The 27131-nt window shown below is 40.6% G+C and overlaps 1 protein-coding gene across 1 annotated transcript in view; it reads right to left on the reverse strand.

Moving 5' to 3' along the window:
* LOC306880432 (uncharacterized protein C14orf132-like) overlaps window positions 1–26575 on the reverse strand; it is a gene marked incomplete at both ends in the record, with an annotated part of 39103 nt that extends 12528 nt beyond the window's left edge. The window contains one exon of the mRNA XM_079433928.1: window positions 26549–26575. Within this exon, the coding sequence (XP_079290054.1) occupies window positions 26549–26575 (27 nt within the window). The remainder of the gene's footprint in view (window positions 1–26548) is intronic.
* Window positions 26576–27131: the final 556 nt, after the last annotated feature.

Here is a 27131-nt window from a genome sequence, read left to right on the forward strand (position 1 = left end):
GCGAATCCTAGTCTAGCAGGAGGATATAGAGTTCAGGAAAAGATTTGACTTCATAAATTTCCAGAGCCAGAGGACAATGGCCGATTTTTTTTATGTGTCATAGTTTTGGATTCACTCACTGTGGTGATATATGGTACCTTCTGCAGTGCTCATGCCTACCAGTCACTATGCAGTTGAATTCCAAACTGCTGGCAGTGTGAGATTTGATTAAGAGTGGCAATCCATCACTACCAGTGACTGATTGCCAATGTGATTTATTCCTCCAAATATGCATTCAAACTTTGAATGAAAGTTCAATATGATGAAGCACCATTCTGGATGGGGCAGGAAAGGATGTTTCCTTTAAACATATGATTGGATACATGACATAACCGCCATCAAGGGCATGGGATTTGCATCTGCTGTCAATTAAACTTTAGAAATGATATAAAAATCCCTGACAGAAAGTTAATGCTTCTGTTTGTGAAACTCCTTTATGCTCAGGTGATTTACAGTGATAGTGGCACTTCGTTATGGGGGAAGTCGTGGCCTAATGGTTAGAGAGTCAGACTCGTAATCTAAAGGTTGCAAGTTCGAGTCTCACGTCCGGCAGGAATTGTAGGTGGGGGAGTGTATGTACAGCGCTCTCTCCTCTCCAATACCATGACTGAGGTGACCTTGAGCAAGGCACCGAACCCCCAACTGCTCCCCGGGCGCCGCAGCATAAATGGCTGCCCACTGCTCCGAGTGTGTGTTCATGGTGTGCGTGTGTTCACTGCTGTGTGTGTGCACTTTGGATGGGTTAAATGCAGAGCACAAATTCCGAGTATGGGTAATCATACTTGGCCACATGTCACATCACTTTCACTTTTTTTTTTTTTTTTTACTGAAGCAATACAAATAGTTTACTTTTAAACACATCAGTTTCTACAACCAATCTTAAACTTCACACGCATGGAACTCTTCTATTTTTACTCTTAGCGATGAATACAACCAGTTTCCAGCAGATTTAGGAAATATTGTCTTACTTTCCTTGCATTCAGTTGACTTAGTTCCTTCCCAGTCCAGGAAAGATCGTGCGTGGATTGGCGGCTTGGTAGGTCATCGTCACGAGAATACTCTTCAGTGGTTGGTTGGCTTCGTTCTGACTTGATGACGCTCCCAGGAAGTTGGTTTCAGTTTCTGAGGCTTTAGATGTTAAAGTTCTTTGGAAGTTTGAGTCTTGATCTCTGTTCACTGCTCGATCATGATGTTAAATGACTGAGAGCGCTAAGAAACGAGCTCAAGCTTGAGCTTTTCTTTTCTCCAACCAACCAACTGAGACATACAGTTGGGTATCTGTCTTTAACGGGCCGATTTGGGATGCACCCACGGGCGGCTGACCCAATCGGATTCTTCCTGTGGGGCAGAGCCCCACCATGCACAGCTTCTTTCCGTGCAAACATTATCTTGTTCAATTATTTTATCACATTCAGAAATTATTGACAGCAGATTTCTATTCGTATTGTAATCATACATCGATGAGAACAGACAATTTTCATCCACACCAGAGTATTGCTGATGAAATCAGCTTTCATTACAAAGCAAACATTAGGTAATTCTGCATAACCAAAGTACATATATCAATTGTATCCATTACGCGGTTAAGCCCTAGATGAAACAATCCTTAATTCTAAATAATCACACCACGCATGTGAAACTGAACAAATATTGATCAGGAAAATCATACATCACAAGATAACAACAATACCATAAGTTTCCATAACACAGCAAGCTTATAAATGACATGAAAACCACCTTAATATATGTTGTAAATATATTGTATATATTGTTTTCGAGTATATTGCTTCAATAGCAGAAACTAGTATGATTTGTCCCTTATAAAATACTTGAGCGAAAACATTGCGTCTCTTTGTCTGTCAGAGAGCAAAAAAGGCGCGTTCCTCTTTTGGGGAGAAACGCGAGGTCGCGGGAAGGTCACTTTCGTGGAGATCTGGTGTTTTGCTTAGTTTCGGACGTCGGCTGTAAAACCGTCTTCCCTGCGGATAACATAATTGAATTACTGCGTTAATGGTCAGGGAATCAGGGAGTGTTTGTGTGGAGTTTCTCCAAATGACAAGGTCTTTTGCCCTGTTCGACTTTATTTATAGAAAACCGATTGACCGTGCTGTTCTTTAAAGATATCCAGATGTTCCTCTCAAATATATTCTTGGTTTTTAGAGTTCTCCCGAGATCAGAGATTCAGGGCAGGAGATCGGCCTGCCAGTCACATGCTGGGAGTGGGGCTTTGATTCCTGTTCAGGAATGTGTCGTCTTGAAATTAAGTGTGTGTGTGTGAGTGTGTGTGTTCTTGTTCCGACCAGGATCTACAATTAGTTAACTACTTTAGTTACTATGAAAAATACTTGTAAAGTATTAAGATAATTATTAAAAAGTTGTATCTGCTAATATCATTTAATGGGCCTGTGCCAAGAACTAACAAAGAACAGTAGTACTTTAACTAACAAAGATTAATAAATACTGTAACAAAAAACTAATGGACGGTATAAAAGGGATGTTCTCCTGACGGTAAAGTGTTACCAAAATAAATTATATATTTTAAATATATATCATAGTTGTTTGGATAGTATAAGTTTAGCAACTACAAACCAAGATTTGGCCCCTAACTGTACATAATTGCTTCTGCTAATTTTGCAGCCTTTATTATTATCCATTCTGGCACAGATTTGAGAAATTTTAAATTTATTAAAATACATTTCAAAGCTTGTCTACTTAAATTCCATGGTAATTGACAGAAAATAAAAGTTTTAAATTATATTTAAACATGTATCCAGCATGTTTAATTGTATTATTACTAATATACTTAACTTTTAAGAGTTCAGTAAGTCCAGGAAAAGAAAATTGTGGGTATCGATTTAATATTTTAATTCTGTCTTCTGATAGAGCTTGCCGCCTTTCCCACTCTATTGCTCTCGTGTCTCATCCTATAAATCATACAGAAGGACAGACTCTAATTCAGCCTTGTGTTACCGTAGTGGCATATGCTAAAAGCTGTTTTACATTATGTGGTAAGACACAACACAGTCCTCATCTAACCAAGCCAAAGGCCGTGCTCTCAAATCAAAGCACTTCTACCACTGAATAACAATTACTCTTCATCTTCCAGAGAGAGGACCGCAAAAATAGGAAAGAGCTAGACCAATTTCCAGAGGACCTAGTGTTGGTTTGGACTGATCTCATATTCAGCTAATTCTGGAGACAAAGGGGAGCTTTCAAATTATGTAAATGAAGGCTCTGAATCTTAAGGGAACATTGGAAAGAAAGGACATTTTAAAGAAGTATTTGATGTTAATATATTCCAGCTGACAATATTCATGTCCACTATAATAACCCACTTACTCAAAAAAAGCAGATGGTTGTTGAAGATGGAATGAGGTGTAACCATTTGAATTTCTGTCAATTTAAGCATCACAGTTAAATTGGGATGATATCTAAAACTGAAAAAAAGGACCCCAGTCATTCAGCTGAGCCAAGATAGCATGCATTGATGTTGACTAATGAGTTTCTGCATGCTAGAAATGTAATCTTTTCAGAGGCTGATAGCCTCTATGCCATGAACAGATAAAGGCATTTGCCACAAGTGTCTGTTACACACTGCATCAAGATAGAAAATGAGAAAAGCAGAGATAAAGGAACCACTGAATATCTTTGTAATGATATGTATTAGAAAGATGGAAAGATTAGCAATCATCAGAGTCTACTTTGCTGAGGTTGATCTGTTTTAACACAAATTATGATTAATAATTCATCATTCTCTGTCTGATAATGTATTCAAGCCACCAGTGACTTAACCAGACTGAGTTATGCAACATGACTCGGTTTGTTTCTTGGAATTTGGTAGGAACTGAATGGCATTGAATCACACTGTCTCTGTAAATCAAGTTGAGTTTGACAGACATATTTTGATTTAGAAAGTATAAACCTGCTTTTAAGAAGATGTTTATTAGATGTTTGTACACACGAGATGCTTCCAGATAAAGTGATCTTTATCAGAAGTTTTAGAGATGTACGTGTGTAGCTGAACAAAAAAGGCTACAAAATATCAAGGAAGCATTACGATACGATACGATTCACCCCTATTACGATGCAATGTGATTTGATTTCGATGTGATTCAACACAATGCGATTCGATGCAATACAATGCAATTTAAAAAATATGATCAAAATTTGGTTCAGACAGACAGCAAATCATAAATTAACTTATGTGTCTTCTGACTTCTAATGCCTTGAGGCCTGTTTCATAAAACAAGTTTACCAAATAGGCCAGGCTTATTTCAGTTAGTCTGACTCACTGTCAAATTATTTGGTTCCATAAAGCAAATTTAACAAAGATCAACCTCAGTCACTGTGGGTACTTATGCTGGAAAGCTAACCTGATTCAGGGCAGGCAAACTGTCAGGCTAAGCTGAGCTCACTGACCAATAGGAATGCAATGATATTGAAACTGACTCTCTCACATACCATCATAACCATGCAGCTGTTCTCTCTGGTTTTATAACAGTTGTACCTTTTATAGTTAGAACAGATAACATTAGAACATTACAATCTAACATTGCTCTTTACAATCACTAAACTAAAAGTTAAAATCACTAAAATAAAACTACACTTTAATTTTTTTACACATTAATTGCTATAAGAAACACACATTAACTCATCTGAGCTTCGTAATTAGGACTGTATTAGCTCCGTCTGATTAGCGTGCATGCGCGCAGCAGCGCTCATTCACTCACGTATGCCTCTCCCACTCCTGACAGCAAAATGGATATATTTGCATGACTTTCAAACATTTACAGATGAAAAATATGCTTGTGACATGTCAATTATGCACTGAGGAAAATAAAATGTTTCAATTGCATTAAACAGCACAAATATATTCGCTGTTTGCCATGGTGGATTGATTTAATCCATGATCGACATCAAGGGCTACTTAAGAATAAGCGTGCACAAATTAGTTAGATTGTGTGAAAAAACGACGTTTCGGTCAGAAATGTTTAAAAAGCGACGTTTCGGTCAGAAAAGTCTTCTGACCGAAACGTCGCTTTTTAAACATTTAAAATAAAGGGATTAACAGTGTGCAGATCTTTTTTCTACTTTTTCTTTCTTCCGCCACAATTTTTGTTTTTTACACAATAAATTATTCACAATAAGAATAAAAAGTCGCAAATAAATGACTGTGTCACACTTCATTCATTCATTCTTTCTTTCTTTCTTTCTTTCTTTCTTTCTTTCTTTCTTTCTTTCTTTCTTTCTTTCTTTCTTTCGGTTGAAGAAGAAGAAGGAATTTTTATATACAATAAAGGTTGTGAAGACGATCTACATATAAGAACAGAGGAAAAATTTGCTGTTTCAATATTTTATTTTAGTTTAGTTGAAGCGACAGTTAACCCAAAAATCCTGTCATTAATTATTCACCCTCATGTCGTTCCAAACCGCAAGCCCTTGGTTTAAATTTGGAACACAAATTAAGATATTCTTGATGAAATCTGAGAGATTTCTGACCCTCCATAGACAGCAACATAACTGACACAAGGCCGAGAAAGATAGTAAGGACATCATTAAAATAGTCCATGTGACATCAACCTTAATTCTATGAAGCTACAAGAATACTTTGTGTGTGCAAAGAAAACAAAAATATAAATTTTATTCAACAATTTCTTCTCTTCCATGTCAGTCTCTGCTGCGCATTCACAAGATAATTGTGATGCATGCATGTGATGCTGCTGATGCAGGAGCTGGCGTTCTGATGTAGAATCCGGATGCACTGCACCTTGTTTACAAGCAGAGGAAGGTGCACACACATGCGCCATGGTACTCTAGTGAATGGCAGTGGAGACTGACCTGGAAGTTATTTTTGTTTTCTTTGCACACAAAAAGTGTCCTTTTTGGTCCATATAACATTTCAGCTGTGTTGCTGTCTATGCAGGGTCAGAAAGCTCTTGGATTTCATCAAAAATATCTTAATTTGTGTTCCGAAGATAAACGAAGGTCTTACGGGTTTGGAATGACATGAGGGCGAATAATTAATGACAGACTTTTCATTTTAGGGTGAACTGTCCCTTTAAGTGTTGTGTCATTATTGACAACATTATTACTGCTTTATGTTTCTCTTTGTTTTATGAGCTTCTTATGTGTCTCATGAGGTCTATATTTATATATGATTATATAGATTGAAATTCCCTGTTGTATGAGGCCATGCCAATCTAACAGCATAACCAATAAGTGATAGAAATATTTAACCTTTTGACCTCACATAAATTGTGATGAATCCAACAAACGTCCAGTTAAAAACATTAGATTTCTCCATCTGAGCTCAAATCAAATACACTCATAACTGTGACGGCTTACATAAGAGTATGACCACATGCAGGAGAGCTCCTCACGAAACACAGGAGAGGCAGATGGAAGAAAAATACCTTATGTGAGCCATCTGCTTGTACCTCTGAGAGAAGGAATCCTCTGGCTAGAGCAAATGAATCAGTGTGCAGTGAAATACACGGCATTATCTACACTGAAGTGCCATTTCCATTCACAGCAGTGCTGAACAAGCTTCCGGTCCCCATCCCACTGCCTTCATTGTCCTTATGGGCACACATTTACCCATCCAGGCATCGCTGTCCTCAGCTAGCGGGGAATGACACTTGGCTCTCTAAGGATGAGGTTCCAGTTTGGTGATGTGGCATTTGTTCAGCTGGCTGAAATGCTGAGAACGTCCCCATCAGCAGTTTATGAACTTGTTTTGGCTCACAATTTTAGTGTCACAGACTGCTCTTGTTAAATAACCTGAATTAACCTTAATTAAAAAAATATCACTTGCAGTGTTGTGCGGTAGCTTCGTCTTAGCATTTCTCAGTGGAAGAGTCTTTGTTAAATCATGTAGCTTTTTGTGGTAGTGCAGCTAACAAATTTTATTGATTAAGTAGCTGGGTAGCATTGACACAAGCTATTGTTTTGTTTTCCTTGACAATATATGACACACCAATGAATATGTTCTGTCAGCTGCTTAGCTCAATTAACAAATTATTACTCAGTCAGATCTATTTAACTCTATTGAACTGATTAACTAATCAGTCTGAATCATTCTAATAGCTCACTCACACACTGATTCATTTTGAGTGGTTTATCACTCCGTATAAATAGTAGCAGGGTATTTTATGTTCAGCACCTGCATGTGGAGCTTGTGAATGTAGGTAAAGACATTTTCAGATTAAAACAGTACACAAGAGCAGTACAATTGCCACAGTGACATGAACCCTGCACCATGTCATGGTATGCAAAAATGCTGATAATTTAGTACTAAGAAATAGTAAAATACCATGATATACCATCCCTGTACCATAGTAGATATTGACCATCACATTTACTTTTTGGCAATTTGCATGCAATTATTTTGTTTTTTGTTTTGTTTGTTTTTTGAAATCTGCTTGAGTCACACCGAGGGACAGGTGTGGGGTGCTTCATGCAACAAATGACAACTCAAAATATGAAAATGTATTAGATTGAATTGCAGCTAGCAATTTTTTTTTTTTTTTTTTTTTTTTTTATAATTCGTCATTATAAAAATATATTTCCTTTGGCAAGCTGCTTTTGTAACTTTCTCTAAAGGATATCTTTCAGCTTGGCTTGGCAAACTTTCTTGTTGACTAGTTGGGAGCTTAGCAATGCACATTTTTGGTAGGTTCCCAACCCTTATTACTTCACAATAGCCATCCTAAACTACTACTTTAATGTGGCCAACATCCTGCAGAGTTGAGCTCCAGCCAGTTCCAACACTTGCATGGAAGCTTCTAGGGAGTCTGAAGTCCTAGATTAGCTGGTTCAAGTGTGTTTAATCAGGGTAGGAGCTAGGGGTATCTACACCATTTAAATATAAAAAAATGTGTGTGTGTATATATATATATATATATATATATATATATATATATATATATATATATATATATATATATATGTGTGTGCATTTTGGTCGTTCATTTACACAGCAACAACATTTTGGGGGCTTAAAAATGCAAACTTTTGAAGATGGGTTCCAAAGTTTTTGAAAACAATACCGTTATTGTATTTTAACACTTGTAAAAAATTGTAAAAATAGTGATGTCATGTGCATGCATCATTTAGATTCATTTTTTGAAATGCCAAGTACTTAATTAATTTACATAAAAAAACCAATAGCATCAATATTCAGAGGCAAAGGGCATGATAATTCTATTGTTATGATTAAGTTAAATATTCAGTAATAAATACACCGTATGGCTTCAGAATACTCGGAATGCAACACAACTTATTTGCTGAATTTATATTGTTGAAAAGTTTTAGGTTTAGGGTAGGGGTGTGGTTAGGTGCTCCAAAATATCTATGAAAGCATAAATGTATGTATAATTATTTATATTATTACAAATGCATGCAGTATCAATAAATAATAATAATAAATAATAAAATGCTTTTTTTTCAGTTACAGATTTTTTTCACTTGTTTTAACCTCAATTATTATTATTATTATTTCATTATTATATTTTTCTTTACAGTATAGTAGTTTGTCCATTTGAATTTGGAATTTTGGCAGGTTTCATATAGCTATAGTTGAGAGAAAGAACTCAAAAGAGCAAGTGAACCCATTCACTTAAACAATAGGTGATATACTGAGCATGAACACTAGCACACAAAGACATAAAAAAATACATCAATGTCAAAGGCGCTTTTAAAAATGCAAATGCAGTATGATTAACGAGATGGCTAAATTTAACAAAAGGTGTCAGAGCCGGGTGACAAAGCTAAAGCATTTATTATCGCTGTAGAGTATTGCTAGTACAGAGTTGTCCCAAAGAAGAACTGCCCACAATCCTGTAGTGTACATTAGGGATTCATGGACTGTCAGAGAGTCTACAGTTAGACCCAAACAAGATCTTAGCAAAGCCATCACACAAATGGGTAAAGAATCAAAAAGCAGCCAAGAGCCAGTGGGGAAATAAAAGAAGCCAATAAGCATGTGATGAGGTTCAAAGGCTGATGAAAAGTTGCACAAGCACAATTATATTTTTTCCACACTGACAATGCAGGGAAGGATTTAGATGATGGGGAAACAATCTCAAAGCTGAGTGTAGACAATATTGACTGTAAAAAGTGTACACTCTGTCACTGTCCATCTGGATGTTGCACATTAAAGGGATTTGGAGTGTGTTGAGACCAACAATGCATGTTTGCAGGCAGATGGTGTATTCATGGTATTTCCAGCAGGATTAACTGGACCGTGATAACCAGCCAAAATGTACTGTGTTTATGAAAGACCAAGAATGAAAACTAAGAATTATGGTCATGACATCTTCTGTTACTACAAAGAATTTGTGTGGACCAAACATCCATTCAATTCAAATATCTCCTAATAAAATAATGTTTTCTGAGTCCGTGTCACAAGGATGAAGTTGCTGATCCTGACTCGCTGTCTCCCCATTAGACGCGCCTTTAGAGATATATGCATCTTTATTGATTATGATTGAGATGATAATAAAAGAGTTTTTGTTTTTTGTTTTTATTTCGTTAAGTGATCATTTAAAGCTTTCTATAGATATATTTATCATGTCTGTGAGGCATGCATTCGCTCATTTTTGTGAAGCGCTCCTGTTCAAGACAGCAGAAAGCGCATCATGTTTGTTTTCTTTGTTTTATAAAAGAACTACCTTTTGTTGATATTGTGAGTGCACACAAATACAAGTAGACCCTTTACAGGTCCGAGTGATGTATTACTCTTACCTTTAGGGATGTAACGGTATGAAAATTTCTCATCACGATTATAGTGACCAAAATTATCACGGTTATCAGTATTATCACGGTATTGTTAAAATGTACTGGAGATGTTCAAAAAGTACCAATACATAAATCACTTCACCAAGTTTTATACTTAAAAATCAACAAACAGCAAATAAAATGACTTTTTGTTTGCATAATCACTAAAACAATAACATTACCAATGAGGTCTGTATATTAAATGACAACTTGACTGACACCAGTTTAATAGCATGTTCAAATAAATAATGTAAATGTTCAAATAAAGCTTTGAAAAAGTTTCATATAAAGGTAAACCTCACATTTCAGCCTTTAAAGAAAAGAGTTAAGTCAAAATTATAATTGATTAATAAGGGGAAGGGGATGGGGGAAGTGGTGTGTGGTCAAGTATGGTGACCCATACTCGGAATCTGTGCTCTGCATTTAACCCATCCAAGTGTACACACAATAGTGAACATACACCTGGAGCAGTGGACAGCCAATGCAGTTGGGGGTTCGGTGCCTTGCTCAATGTCTCACCTCAGTCGTGGTATTGAGGGTGGAGAGAGTGTTGGTTATTCACTCCCCCACCTACAATCCCTGCCGGACCTGAGACTCGAACCCACAACCTTCAGGTTACAAGTCCAACTCTCTATCCACTTATCTGCTCCATAAATAATTCTATATAGCTTATCTGAATTGTTTAAATGTGTAGAATCCACATAAGCTTGTTTTTCATCAACCGGTTAAAATTTACAGCAGGTCATGCAAATTTGGTCCGTTTTTGGCCAGACAGAAACTGCACACAGGCTGAATGTAAATAAGTGTCTGTAAATCCACTCTCTGACAGCAGGTGGCGCTTTATATGGAAAAGCTGAATTACAGCTGATTCCCGTGAACTCCGCAAACAAAGCAGTATTGTGTTTAAGAACACTTCCTTTAGGTATTACATGGAGCGAAGATGAAAACAAAATGCCATCGAATCGTTTCTGAAGACAGTCAGATCCTTCAGAGGTACATTCATATAATTAATTCATTGATATATTCATTTGTATAATTCCCTCAGCACTCTTTTGAAACCTCCCAGCTTTTCCGCCGTTTTCACTCAGAATGAAACTAATCTGCTGCCATGCGCTCGTGACACTGTTACACTCTGCTTTATGCTGGACAGTATTTATTTATTGTGAGTTGTTCAGATCGTGGTAATCGAATACGGTTTTAATGATAATTAAAATATGAAACAGTAATACTAACCGTGGGGAATTTTATCATGATTTATCATCAAACCGGTAATCGTTACATCCCTACTTACCTTTATCAAAAAATTTAAATAAATAAATAAAATAAATGACGGCATAGGCTATTTTAATTGGTTTCCACTGAAGTAAATCCAAGTGTTTGCCCTGGTATCTCCATGTCCTGCAGAGCGCGCTTTAGCTTCCACTCTCCGCACAAAATTAGATATAGGCTAGCGCACATTATTATTATAGCGAAGGTTTAACGTTTAAACATTGTTATATACTTGAACTGTTTTAGTATATCTATAGATTTTATTTTAGGCAAGTCGTGATGATATGAGAAGGCTAAATTGATCAAACATAGGCTATGATCAGCTCATGCAGCTGGCCGCTTGGTCGTTACTTTAAAAAAGCTAAAACTTATAGGCTATTTAACTAACAAAAATGCTCCAAATGTTTTTCTAAATTAACTTAATAAAAAAACTAAACGCAATATAATAATTGTGCCATTACACACAAAATTGAACTATTTTAATAGCCAAAACAGTAGTATAAACTGTTTTAGGAGAAGGGGTGAAAAAAAGACAGGCTCGGGTCGGACTCGGGCCGGTAATTCTGATAAACTGTCGGACGTGGGCCGGGCTAGGGCCTGAGCGTCTCGGGCCAGGGCCGGGCTAAGGCCTAAATTTGAGGCCTGTGCAGGGCTCTACACTGAACCAAAAACAAGCGTTACCAGACACAGTGTACAACACAGAGCTAAAAAAGGAGCCAATTTCTCTACTATATATGAGCTTGCATGTGATGAGAAGGTGAAAGAAGTGCTGAAGAACACAAAGGAAGCCAGATGCTGAAAATGTTTTCAAATTATTTACTGAAGTCAACAATGAATGTCCAAAATCCAAACTGTTCCCTCATAAGTGACTGATTTAGAATGCTGAACATAGTCAGCAACTCACATTGAGCTCAATAGAGATTCATGTTAACATGTTGCTATGCTAACAGTATAACACTACAATAAGCATGAAGCCCAAAGTATACTTCTGTCATGAATCCTGTCCGTGACCTTTCATCCACTCACCACCAGAAGCCGCCCTCTCATTATATTCACTCCTACACTACACAGACTGTTACGTGTTACTCTGGACTACATTCTCCATGTTCCATTGCACTGCTTATGGACTCACCTGCAGCCAATCACACACACACACACACACACGCAATATAATACCCACTCAGACCTTTCTTAGATCGCCGAGTATTGTTTGTGTTTATCCCTGTGCTAGCGATAGCAACATTACGGAGCCATTTCAAGTTTTTCTGAGTCTAATTCTAGTCTAGTCCTGTTCATTGCCTGATTCATCCGTGTCTTGATCCTAGCCTGTTTGCTTCATCCTTTCTGTATTCTGCCTGCCTTGGACTTTAACCTGTCGTGGATTATCCCTTCATCTTGCTGTTTCGGACTTTGTTTGCACCTCGCCTGCACTATTGCCTGTTTGTGGATTAGCCGTTTGTCACGCTATCTGGATTACGCTCGCCGTCGTTTGACCTATGCCTGTCTCTGGATAACTCTTTTGTCTTGTCTGTGCTATACCTGTTGCTGTTGTCGACCCATGCCTGTTTTATGACCACATCTGATAATAAAGCTTGGCAGATGGATCCGCACGCCTCTTGTCTCGTTCGTTCTGTAACAGAATACTTGGCCAAATGAGGATCCAGCATCTTTTCTACAGGACACTGGCCAGGAATCCCTCAAGCAGGGCACATTATAACTTGAGGACTACATAGAGGAGTATTTAGCTTTAGCAAATTGCTCTGATTTACCAGAGTGCATGTTATTGGATTTTTTTTTGCGATGGCATTAACCAAATTCAAATCAAAATTCAAATTCAATTCAAATTCAAATTTTATTTGTCACATACATATACATACGTAGTACGACATGTAGTGAAATGTATTGTACGACTGTCCAACAAATTGTCCAACAAAATTAAGAAAAACCTCAAGTTTACAAAAATACAAATAGAAAAAGTACAGTAAACATATATACAGAATAAACTAGCAATAAAATAAAATAACAAATAGATATGAGAATAAAAAATAGAATATGATTCTATATAGATTCTATAAAAAGTAAAGTGTATGTCAGTGATAAAGTGTCCGTGTGCTGTGCTGTGCAGTGCAGTAAAGTGTATAAGTGAGTAAAAGGATACTAAAGACAAAGACAAATGGTATGTAAGTCCCACTCATTTATCCTTTCGTAACCTTCTACAAATTAGTGCAGATTGTACTTGAAAAATGTGCAAAGTGGAAGTGTGGGGTGATGTGATTAGAGTGGAGAGTGGTTTAGACTCCGAATGGCCTGCGGGAAGAAGCTCCTCCTCATTCTCTCTGTGTTCGCCTTCATGGAGCGGAAGCGTCTCCCTGAACGCAGCAGAGAAAAGAGTCCATTGTTGGGATGGCTGAGGTCCTTCACTATCTTCCTGGCCCTGGTCAGGCACCGCTTGCTGTAGATGTCCTGCAGGTCAGGGAGCTCGGTGTGAATGGTACGTTCCGCTGAACGCACCACCCTCTGGAGGGCTCGTCTGTCCTGCATAGTGCAGTTCCCGAACCAGGAAGTGATGCTGCCCGTCAGGACGCTCTCGATGGTGCAGGTGTAAAAAGTCTTAAGCACCCGAGAGGGAAGTCTAAAGTCCTTTAAGCGTCTCAGATGGTACAGACGCTGCCTGGCCTTCTTCACCAGGGTGCTGGTATGACAGGACCAAGTCAAGTCCTGCGTGATGTGAACACCCAGGTATCTGAAGCTGTCCACTCTCTCCACTGGAGTCCCGCTGATCGTGATCGGCTGGTATGACCGCTCCTGCTTCGTACTGAAGTCCACTATCAGCTCCTTAGTTTTGCTGATGTTCAGGTGTAGACTATTCACCTGGCACCAACTCTCCAGGTTCTTAATCTCCTGTATGTAGGCCGTCTCGTCGTTGTCTGAGATCAGGCCCAACACAACAGTGTCATCAGCAAACTTGATGATGGTGGTGGAGTTGGAAGTGGCCACACAGTCATAAGTGTACAGTGAGTACAGCAGGGGGCTCAGAACACAACCTTGAGGGGCTCCAGTGCTTAGGGTGATGGAGGATGAGGTGTGTTTACCCATCCGTACGGCTTGCTGTCTGTCCTTCAGGAAGCTGGAGATCCATTGGCACAAGGATGTGCTGAGACCAAGGACCTCCAACTTGGAGGTGAGTGTGGAGGGAATTATGGTGTTAAACGCTGAACTGTAGTCCACAAACAGCATTTTTACATAATTCCCTTTTCTGCAGTCCAGGTGACTTGTTGTGGTGTGGAGGAGGTGTGAGATGGCATCCTCCGTGGAGCGGTTATGCCTGTATGCAAACTGTAGTGGATCCAGTGTGTCTGGTAGTGATGCAATGATGAAGTCTCTGACCAGTCTCTCAAAGCACTTCATCACCACTGATGTGAGGGCTACAGGGCGATAGTCGTTTAGGCAGGTGGGCTGCGGTTTCTTGGGGACAGGAACAATGGTGGACTGCTTAAAGCATGAGGGGACTATGGACTGTTCCAGGGAGAGGTTGAAGATCTCGGTGAACACCGGTGCTAGCTGGTCAGCGCAGGCCTTCAGAACCCGACCTGTGATGCCATCTGGTCCTGCTGCCTTCCTGATGTTCACTCTCTTGAATGCCCTCCTCACGTCATGCTCCGTGATGGTGAATACGTTGTCCTCACCGGCTTCCTCAGCGTGCATGCAGTTAGCACTGCTAGCGCCGTTAGCGAGATTAGCTGCAGCCTCGAAGCGAGCATAAAAGTGTTCAGCTCGTCAGCCAGAGAGGCGTCCGCATTCCCCGATCTGGAGGGTGGTGTTTTATAGTCCGTGATGGTTCTAAGTCCCTGCCACAGGCTCCTAGAGTCGCCATGTTGGAATTGCGACTCTAGTTTCCTCCCGTAGCGCTGCTTCGCCTCCTTCACCGATCTGCGCACGCTGTAAGATGCAGCCTTGTAATCATCCATGTTCCCGGTGATGAGCCCTGTGTTGTAGGCAGCGGAGCGGGATCTCAGGGCGTCGCGGATGGTTTTATCCACCCACGGCTTCTGGTTGGGAAACGTCCTGATGATGGTTTTCTGCACCGTATCATCCATTAGTTTCTCTATAAATCCCACAACGGCTTCCGTAAACAAGCTGACGTCATCAGAGCTGCGCCGGAACATGTCCCAGTCTGCGTCATCTAGCGCGTCCTGCAGAGCGGCCACCGATTGGTCCGTCCAGCGTTGGACCTCCCTCTGCACCGGGGCTTCCTGTTTCAGCCTCTGTTTGTAAACAGGCATGAGGAAGATGGCGGCGTGGTCCAATTTCCCAAACGGTGGTTGTGACTGTGCCTTGTAGCCGTTCTTATATGGGGTGTAACAGTGATCTAATGTCCTTTCGCCCCTGGTGGGGCAGCTGATGTGCTGATGGAAGTTCGGCAGTGCACGCTTGAGGTTGGCACTGTTGAAATCTCCCAAAACAATGAATGCGGCGTCCCGGTGCTGTGTCTGGTGAAGGTGTAGTGTTTCATGTAAATCCCATATCGCAGTGTCCGTGTCCGCTTGAGGTGGAATATAAACGGCACTGACGATGACCGAGCTAAATTCCCGAGGGAGATAAAAAGGGCGACATTTGATGGTCAGAAGTTCAAGATTCGGTGTGCAGGAGCGTGAGAGGGGAACAATGCTCGCGCTGTCGCACCAGTGTTCGTTCACCATCAGACATACTCCACCTCCCCTAGTCTTCCCCGAGTCCAGCGTTCTGTCCATGCGGTAAACCGAGAAGAACTCGGCCGGCTGGATGGCGTGGTCTGGTACCGCTGGGTTCAGCCATGTCTCGGTGAAGCAGAGAAGGTTGCAGTCCCGAATGTCCCTCTGGAACCTGACTCTTGCCCTGAGGTCATCGAGTTTGTTATCCAGCGACTGGACATTGGCGAGCAGGACACTTGGTAAGGGAGCGCGGTGTGCGCGAGCCCTCAGCCTGTTCCTGACGCCGGCTCGTTTCCCTCGAGGACGCCGGTACGGGTCGCGTCCTTTGTTCCTCCTCAGGATCTCGCTCGGCCAGGATGGGTCCGGGTTCAAAATCGGCGAAAGGTTAGTGCATTGTGCACCAATAGAAATAAGAGTGGCCCTGTCGTATGTAAGAATGGCCATCTTACAAAAAGAAACCGGTGTTTATAGTTAACAATAAGAAAAAATAACAAAAAAAGACAAAGTTTGGTCAGAGCAGTCGTGACGGCAGCCGATCTCACCGGCGCCATCTTAGAATCAGACACTAGAATCAGACATCAGAACCAGACACTAAAGTCAAGACTCGTCCGCGAGGGACTGCGTTCATCCTTTAGTCAGTTTTTGGATTTTGCCTTGTTGTCTGTCGGTTCCTCATTTATTGTGGGTGTTGCAGAGGAGGACCGTGTCTGTGCCTGTAATGGCGGCTGCAGAGTTTAGTCAACCACAAGCTCTGGGACAAGTATACTGATCGCTACTCTGGTGATTAAACCAGCTAGAGAAATGTCAGCCTCACCGGTCTGCGCTCACATAATGGTGGCTAAAGCAGAGCCCGCTCACAAAATGGCAGCGAAAACTACACTCCCTCATGTCACTGCTGCCATCCCTGAGTCAAGTCAAGTCACAGCTGATCATCCTGAGTCAAGTAAAGTCAGCGCTTGTAGCATTTGAATGCAATCAAGATATTCGATCAGGTTTTAGGCATCGTAAACTTTCCTTCCTCCCTTGTTATAACTAAATTAGAGATGCAATTACAGATTTCATTCTAACATCCACCTCTGGTTCAAAGAGCGTTATCACCTCTGCTATCTTCTCCAATGCTAGCAGGGACAGTCGTCAACTTTCACTTTGTGCTTCAAAGAGATTCCAGAGGGAAGGAACGATTCCCCCATCCCCACGAGGAGCAATTAACTGTGGCCCAGACATACTCAAAAGCCACAATAGACATAGGAAATGACATTGGCTCCATTTATCCACAAACTGTTCCAAAATGTATATAGAGTATTCCTGTGTTGTATGCATGTTCCTAGGTTATAGTAGCTTAGTTATAATTCTGTAGTACTGTAGTGAAGCTCCAATTACTTGGATCTAGACATATGAATGTATTACTGCCTTAATGTTTTCCAATCCCTGGCATGCCAGGTATCAAAATGACCATCTTCCGATTCCTGGATTAATGGTGTATATTATGTCACAATTTGCTGATTTTCTATCTGAGGTAGTGCTGGCTGCATATAAAGTCCTAATTGCTGGTGATTTTAATATCCATGTTGATAATGAAAGAGATTCCTTGGGATCAGCATTTATAGACATTCTAAACTCCAGTGGTGTTAAACAACACGTTTCAGGACCTACTCATTGTCGAAATCATACTCTAGATTTAATACTGTCATATGTAATGGATGTCAGTGGCGTTGAAATATTGCAGCGGAGCGATGATATCTCAGATCATTATCTAGTTTCGTGTATATACCATATAGCTAAAGCTGTAAAGCCAACTTCTTGTTACAAATATGGTAGAAACACAAAAGACTTCTTTATAAATAATCTTCCTGATTTATCTCAATTCCTCAGCATATCCAATAGCTCAGAACAACTTGATGATGTAACAGAAACTATTGACTCTACTTTTCTAGCACTTTAGAGATGGTTGCTCCTTCACACTTAAGGAAGATTAAGGCATCCATTTGGTGAATCTCCGCTCTCTACCCAACAAAACAGACGAACTCCTTCTGCTCTCCCGGACAAACAAGGACTTTTCTAACTCTGCTGCTCTGTGTTTCACGGAAACCTGGCTGAATGGCGACATACCGGACAGCGTGATTCATCTGCCTAATTACCAGCTGATCAGAGCAGATCAGGACACGGAATCAATGGGGAAATCGCGCGGTGACGGGACGTGCTTTTACATCAATGAGAGGTGGTGTACAGATGTAACTGTGTTAAAGAAGATGTGCTGCTCAGATCTAGAAACGCTCTTCATTAACTGCAAGCCGTTCTATTCGCCGCGGGAGTTCTGCTCGTTCATTCTCATGAGTGTCTACATTCCACCGCAAGCGCACGTGAGCACAGCTTTACAGAAACTCGCTGATCTGATCACAGAGAGTGAGCAACAACACCCGGACTCTGTTTTAATCATTCTCGGGGACTTTAATAAAGGAGATCTCTCCCGTGAACTGCCAAAATACAGACAGCACATCACATGTCCCACGAGAGACAGTAATATATTGGATCACTGTTATACAACAATAAAGGACGCATATCACTCGGTTCCACGAGCAGCTTTAGGACTCTCTGATCACTGTTTTGGTTCATCTTATTCCATCCTACAGGCAGAAACTTAAGTCTGCAAAGCCTGTATTAAGATCTGTTAAAAGATGGACTAACGAAACAGAGCGTGATCTACAAGCCTGTTTCGACCTGACTGATTGGACTGTTTTTGAAGCTGCGGCAAATGATCTGGACGAGCTCACAGAGACTGTAACATCTTATGTCAGTTTCTGTGAGGACATGTGCATTCCTACCAGGACTCATCTATTCTACAACAATGACAAACCATGGTTCACTGCCAAACTCAGACAGCTCCGTCAGGCCAAAGAAGATGCTCACAGAAAGGGGGATAAAGTCTTGTACAAACAGGCCAAATACACACTGGAAAAGGAGATCAGAGTGGCAAAGAGGAATTATTCTGACAAGCTCAGGAACAAATTCTCTTCCAGTGATACTCCTTCAGTGTGGTTAGGATTGAAGGACATCACCAGCTACAAAACACCACCCCCCAGCACTCTGGAGAATCAACACCTGGCAGACGACTTAAACGAGTTCTTTTGTCGTTTTGAACGATCACCCCACACCCGCCCAGAACACCCCTCCACACAACCATTCACACCTCCAGCAACCCCTCTCTCCCCCACACCTACAATTCAAATCAGCGAAGATGATGTGTGCAATCTTCAGGAAGAACAAAGAAGGAAAGCACCTGGTTCAGATGGTGTGTCACCAGCCTGCCTAAAAATCTGTGCTGATCAGCTGTCCCCCATCTTCACACAGATCTTCAATAGATCACTGGAGCTGTGTGAAGTCCCTTCATGCTTCAAACGCTCCACCGTCATCCCTGTCCCAAAGAAACCCTAAATTACTGGACTTAATGACTACAGACCTGTGGCCCTAACGTCTGTAGCCATGAAATCATTTGAAAGACTGGTTTTGGCTTATCTGAAGGCCTCCACTGGACCCCCTGCAGTTTGCCTACAGAGCAAACAGGTCTGTGGATGATGCAGTCAACATGGGACTGCACTTCATCCTGCAGCATCCGGACAGACCAGGGACTTATGTGAGGATCCTGTTTGTGGACTTCAGCTCTGCTTTTAACACCATTATCACGGAAACCCTTCAAAATAAACTAGCTCTCCGTCCCCACCTCCGTCTGCCAGTGGATCAACAGCTTCCTGACAGACAGACAGCAGTTAGTAAAGCTTGGCAAATTCACATACAGCACTCGAACCATCAGCAATGGAGCTCCTCAGGGCTGCGTTCTCTCCCCACTGCTCTTCTCCCTCTACACCAACGACTGCACATCTAAAGACCCCTCTGTCAAGCTCCAGAAGTTTGCAGATGACACCACACTGATTGGCCTCATCCAGGACGGTGACGAGTCTGCTTACAGACAGGAGGTTAAGGAGCTGTCTGTCTGGTGCAGTCTCAACAACCTGGAGCTTAACACGCTCAAAACTGTGGAGATGATCGTGGTCTTCAGGAGAAACCCCCTGCTCTCCCCACACTCACCATCATGAACAGCACTGTGACTGCAGTGGAGTCATTCAGATTCCTGGGCACCACCATCTCTCAGGACCTGAAGTGGGATATTCACATTGACTCCATTGTCAGGAAGGCCCAGCAGAGGTTGTACTTTCTTCGCCAGCTGAGGAGGTTCAACCTGCCACAGGACTTACTGAAACAGTTCTACTCCGCCATCATTGAATCCATCCTCTGCACCTCAATAACTGTCTGGTTCAGCTCAGCTACCAAATCTGACCTCAGAAGACTACGGAGGGTAGTCCGGACTGCTGAGCGAATCATTGGTACAACCCTCCCGACTCTCCAAGAACTGTACTTATCCAGAGTGAGCAAAAGGGCTGGCAAAATCACTCTGGACCCCTCAGATCCAGCACACAACCTCTTTGAACTGTTACCGTCTGGTCGACGCTACAGAGCTCTGAGCACCTGAACGACCAGACACAGGAACAGTTTCTTCTCTCAGTCAATACATCTCATGAACACTCAATAAATAAACGTGGAACACACAACTAATTCATTATCCATTCACCACACTCACTTATTTTATTTTTATTTTTCTCATTTCTAATTTGCACATACTTGACCTGTACATACATAGTCGCCTATATTATATATTATATATTTTGAATTTTTTTTTTTTTTTGCTGCTGCTTTGTACATTGGTTATTGGCTATTTCTTGTTATTTTGTTTTTATTACCTGTGTCCTGTCCTGTCCTGTTACTGTCTTTCTGTTGCACTGTGGAGCTTCTGTCACTACAACAAATTCCTTGTATGTGTAAACATACTTGGCCAATAAAGCTCATTCTGATTCTGATCTTCAGAAGAACCCGACGAAAGCCTCCAGCTCACTCCTACTGAGCTCATCAAGAACCTCTGTTGTCTACCGCATATGGACTCTTGTTCAGCAACAAAGCCAATGCAAGTAACCGTTTCCAACTAGTTAGATGCGTGTCTAAGTTTGGGCCCCTTTCTTAAGGTGATTTTTGATTCACTGATGATTCTCATTAGGTTGTGGTTAATTGATGCTAAATACTGCCATTCTTTGTTCTTCTCTCTCTCTTTCCTTACCTTCTTTCTGTGTGTATGTGCTTTGCTTAGCTTAGTTGTATATTAGCTGTAGTTTCATTTATTAAATCCCTCATATTCACAATTGATTGTCTCTGTGTGCTGCTCACAACTCTAAGTCACTGAATGTTGATCCTTGCTACAGGCTACTGCTCGTGCTGTATAAAGTAGGAAAGCTGTTATTTCTTGGCCAGGAAGATAATCTTTCCTAGAACTGATAAATGATTATACTGCCTGCTTTGATTAAACTGCGATTTTACCCCCTCGTTGCTGAGAAATATAATATAGCGATTCAGTATTGATTAATAAAAGTCGTGTGGCAGCACTGACAAGAAGTTTATGAGATTCTGAATGTTACATTTTGCACAGAGTGATCTCTGTGTGCGAGTGATGTGTGTGTGTGTGCACGCATCAATTAAAGCAGCGCATTAATATAGAATGGTGAACTGAATGGTTTTAATGCATTGGCCTTGTTACACACACACATACAGTGGTGTTCAGTACGGTCACACTCTATATCTGTTATTCAAGAAACTTTTGAAAAGTTAAGAAAACAATTTATGAAAAAATCTTAAGAAACTATTTGCATGAAAATAAATCATTAAAAAAAATGTACTGTATAAATACAGAATGCATATTCAGAGTTTATATTTACATTACATTTACATTTAGTCATTTGGCAGACACTTTTATCCAAAGCGACTTACAATTGGGGAATACAAAAAGCGATTCATCTTGAAGAGGCAGTCAGACAGAGGAAGTGCTCGTAACACCAAGTCTCAGTCATTGTTCAAATAAGTACAAACTAGTAGGTGGAGAGAAAGATAGAGGGAAAGTTTTTTTTTTTTTTTTTTTTTTTTTTTTTTAAGTTTAGGATGAAGTCAAGTACTGCCGAAAGAGATGAGTTTTCAGTTGTTGCTTGAAGGTTGCCAGAGATCCGGCGTTCCGGATAGGGGTGGGAAGATTATTCCACCAGCCAGGAATGGTGAACGAGAATGTTCTGGAGAGTGATTTTGAGCCTCTCTGTGATGGTACCACAAGGCGTCGCTCACTAGCAGATCTCAAACTTCTGGAGGGGATGTAGGTTCGTAATAGTGAGTGGAAGTAGGAGGGTGCAGAGCCTGTGGTAGATCTGTACGCAAGCATCAGTGACTTGAACTGGATGCGAGCTGCCACTGGTAGCCAGTGCAAGGAGATGAAGAGTGGTGTAACATGCGCTCTTTTGGGCTCGTTGAAGATCAGTCGTGCCGCTGCATTCTGAATCATTTGTAGAGGTTTGATTGCGTTTGATGGCAGACCAGCCAGAAGAGCATTGCAGTAGTCCAGTCTAGAAACAACCAGGGCCTGGACAAGAAGTTGCGCAGCATGCTCTGTCAGAAAGGGCCTGATCTTTCTGATGTTGTGTAGTGCAAACCTGCAGGAACGAGCAGTCTTTGCAATGTGCTCTTTGAAGGTCAGTTGGTCATCAAAGATTACACCAAGATTTCTGACCGAAGTTGATGGGGGAATCATTGATGAGCCGAACTGAATCGTGAAGTCATGCCGTAGAGTCGGAGTGGGGGGGTTTATATGGGGGGGGGGGGGGGTGATATTGGCACAGCGGTTAACCAGGAAGATAAAAAATGGCACGTCGTGCCGAAAAGGTTGCCGACCCCTGATCTAGAGTCTCATCACATCACAGTTGATCGTCCAGAATCTCGTCACGTCTCAGCTGATCTTCCAGAGTCTCGTCACATTTCAGCTGATCTTCCAGTCTCATCATGTCTTAGCTGATCTTCCAGAGTCTCGTTGTGTCTCAGCTGATTTTTCACAGTCTCATTACATCTCAGCTGATCTTCCAGACCCTCATCATGTCTCCACTGATCTTCCAGAGCCCCGTCACATCTCATCTGATCTCCCAGAATCTTGTAAAATCTCATCTGTCACGTCCTTAGAGATCAGTTCTAAGGTATCCCAGACTTGCATCCAGTGTGGAGGATACCTGCGGCAGGTCCAATATAATTTCTCCAGAGGTGGCGGCTGATGCTGCAGAACCTCCCCAGGCGGTGGCACTCGCTTCAGTTCCTTGTGCAGTGGTGATGCCCAGCAGTGCACTCTCAGCCTGTAGTGTCAAGGTAGAAGGAACCGTTGCTGAACTCTGTATCTGTCCTGTTAAGGAAAATGTTAATGAACTCTCCCTGTTTCCTGATGCCTCATTTGTGGCTGCAAGCTCTGTCTCTGAACTCCCTGCGTTTGTTGAAGCTCCTGATGCTACTGCTGTAGAACCTGCAGAGGTGGCAGCATCCACTGCAGACTCTCCAGAGGTGTCAGGGGTGTCCATTAATAAACTCTTTGTCTTTCCTGACGAGGTCATGGAGACCGTCATCTCCTGTCAAACCTGTATCGGCCTTAGAAGCTAATCATGAACTCTCAGTTCTGCCCGTTACGGTCACGAAGACCACCTTAGAATTCTTAAGGTCCTTGCCACACTGAATTTGAAATTTCCGTATGTTTTTTTCGCTTTTTTTTTTCGTATTTGTCATCCTTTCCTATCAAAATGCTTGCTACGGATGCAAATACGCAGTACACGTAGCAAGGTTTTTTATTTATTTTTTTAATAAAGAAAACGAGTAGACAGAATACAGAAAAAATAAACCTTTTTTTTTTTAAAGAAACAAGTAGATAGAATAGAAAAAAGAAAGCTAGTGTTAGAGAATAAATATGCAATTTATAGAGGGTCAAGTGTGTGTGTTTTTTTTTTTTTGTAAGAAGACAGATAGATAAAATAGAAATAGAATAGAGAGTGCTAGACTTAGAGGGTCAAATAAAGATGGAAGAGATGTGTTTTTAGCCGTTTCTTGAAGATGGCTAACGATTCAGCTGCTCGCATTGAGTTGGACAGGTCATTCCACCAGGTGGGAACAGTTAATGAAAAAGCCTGTGAAAGTGATTTTGTGCCTCTTTGGGATAGCACAATAATGCATCGTTCACTTGCAGAACGCAAGCTTCTAGAGGGCACATAGGTCTGAAGCTTTCCTGTAGCTCCTGTAAATGGTAGAGCATGGCGCTAGCAATGCCAAGGTCATGGGTTTGATTCCCTGGGAAAGCAAGAGCTGATAAAATGTAAAAACTGTAATGTGAATACAATGTAAGTCGCTTTGGATAAAAGCGTCTGCTAAATGCATAAATGTAAATGTAAATGAAGCACTGAATTTAGGTAAAGGGGTGACGAGACCAGAGGTGGTCACATGCACACTAGAAAGTTGACCAGTGTCTGCTCTATTTGTTTAAAGAAGTTATGACTGATTTAAAAATAAAGTTGATTTATTTATTCAAACGTTTTATGACTGATTAAAAATGTTGTTGTTGTTCCATCATTGGGCCAGTGTTGCCACCTCGTGAACAAACTGAAGTCCAAAAAGTAAACGAGCATGCGGGAGAAATTTCATGTGTAATTAAATGTTACTTGCAGTTTCTTTGTAATTATTTATGAAATGTACATTAGTACAAGTGAAAACTGTTTCAATGCAAACCATACAACATAGGTTTTCTCACTAGGTGCAAATATGTTCTACAATTTAGGTGGAAGGATATATGTAAACCATTTTTGAAAGCTTGTTCTGATTTCCTTCCTATTAACTGGTCTAGACCTTTTTTTCTCTGCGCTATTGTATTATAAATATTGTATTGTAAATATATTGTATTACTTTTTTGTAACATAAATGATATAATTTAGCTCGTTCACAAAAAATGAGCTCACTGTTCTGCACCATTTGAGCACAATGGAGCAATTCAATTAAATCCAGAGAGACAACACTATATGACATTAATGAGGGAAGTTGGAGAATTAACGGAAATCTTGCCAGCAATCAAGGCCATTGTGAGAAACCGCGGCCATCTTTTAGCACCTGTCAAAACACATAAAGCCAAAGATTCATTTGCATCAAGGGCACAAAGGAGGGATTAAACCAAACTGAAAAAATCATTTAGCATTGAACTGCAACTTCCTATGATCTGGCTTGATTCTAAAACTCTCCACCGAGAATCGCAAGCATATAGAATCTAAGACCTCAGTCCAGTTTGCCCATTCTGATATAGATCAGACTTGGCATCAGAAATCAGTCAAACCAAAACACTGTTCTGGAAGGTTAGTTTGAACCCTGGCATGGCTCTAAGTTAGTCTCAGTCATTAATATTAAAGCTTCTGCCTCCTGGCTGTCAAGATAAATGACACTGAGAGAAGACACAACACTAATGGAGAGATCACTCTTTGATGCCTTGTAACTTATCTCTGTCTGGCCTTGTATCAAATCCATATACAGCACAATGTAGTCTGTGACACACACCTAAAGTTATTTCTATAACTCATTCAGTAAGAGGGAAAGGTTGTTTAGTTGCACCCCTAGCTGATGCTGCAATGACGTTGTTCACTTCACTTAGCTACATCTTTTAAATGACTCTGTCGGTGCAATTTTCCGATGTCGCTCCAAGCAGAACTCGTCTTGCTCGTCTGCCTACAAGACAATCCACATCCAAAACAAGCAATGTGTTTAATCGCAGAGTTTTGGGGTATAAAAGAGCTATTTTTTTTTTTAACTCCAGCAAAGTGCCATAGGCGGAAATTATGATTTTTCCTTTTGAGTAGGTTTCTTCTGCTGCCGTGTTGAAACACTTTATACTTTTGATATATATATATATATTTTTTTTTTCTGCCAAGTTAATGAAACACAAGAAAATGAACATAACTATAAAGCTTGAGCACTGCTGTTCTCTCCCATTAGCCTTCCACCAATAATTGCTCTACAGCTCATTACAAAGTCTGCAGTTGTTCCTATCAGTTCTTAATTGTATTACTCTCTGAATCATGCACACTGAATACACATTTTCAAGGTCTAATAAATGCAAATAATTATTGATTATATTTAAGACTATTAAAAATGCATATAAATATGATTAGGACTGATTTAATTGCTACTGGTTGTCGCAATTTGCATCCAGAAAGGTGATAGTTGCTTGCTAATTGCCTCAGTAAATCTGAGTAAGTAAAATATTGTTGAATCAATCAATAGCTGTCACATGCATACAGGTTGATTTTTTTAAGGATGACTATAAGAAGAATGTTTCATTTGCCTTATCATGGGTTTGTGAAAACAAAAACAAAAAGAAAAAACTGGTGATCCACGTTCCCCAGCATGATTTGAAAATGTCACAGAGAGCATCTTGTGCTTCAATGGAAGAAAGACCGTGCAACCTTTTGTACAAAGCAGTTCATCATACACTTGTGCACAAAAGTATTTGATTAGTGACCCAATATGTGCAGAAACATAAATAATGTGGTTTTAAAATTCCAAAATCCTAAAACTTTCTTTATTTTTTATTTTTATTAATTCCAGTATTTTACATGCCATCTAAAGTTTTGAATTTAAACGTCTTGATCCCACCGCGTATATAGTAGACTAGCCTATCTAAAATAGTTTTGCTGATATGATTAAGCTGAAGTTTGTACATTCTGACTTCAATAAACTGAGTACCATGTGAAGTTTAAGCTGACTTTATGACATTATGTATACCTTTATGTACAGTATCTCTATTTATAGATCGAGAGTCGAGACAAAAGCGTTAAATACCTTACCTGCGCGGCCATAAATGACAGATCCATGATGATTTGCTGATCGGAACAATAACTTAAGCTTCAGGAAGGTCAGGTAAGCTAGCTTTTTGTGTCGTCTCTGTCCACCGGGGTAACCTATTTACATCCAAATGACATGTTGGAGTTCAGCTCCAGCCTCCAGGTGCATGAATCCTCAACATCTGATGTGCGTCTGCGATCATTTTAGAGACGGATCAACAGCGAGGCGAGGATGAGACAGACCAGAGGAGAGGGAACGAGAGAGAGAGAGAGAGAGAGAGAGATATTGAGAGTGTGCTTGTCTTATTCATATTCAGTTGTTTTTGTGACGCTGACCTAGCGAACGTCTCTGAAAGATTTTTAGACAAAGCTTTTTGCAGATGCGCCACATGAGATCGAAATATTTAATAATTGCTCTCTCAAAGCCAATTTTGTCCGATTTATCGACGCCCAAAATATGTTTATTTCCACAGCCATAAACAGTAGCAAACCAAAAAAAAAAAAAAAACGTTCAAGATAATTTTATTTATGGATTTTCCGGAGATTTGTAAATGCAAAATATATATATTTTTTATTTTAACATACA

This window comes from Barbus barbus (genome assembly GCF_936440315.1).
Source record: "Barbus barbus genome assembly, chromosome: 14".
NCBI lineage: Eukaryota > Metazoa > Chordata > Actinopteri > Cypriniformes > Cyprinidae > Barbus > Barbus barbus.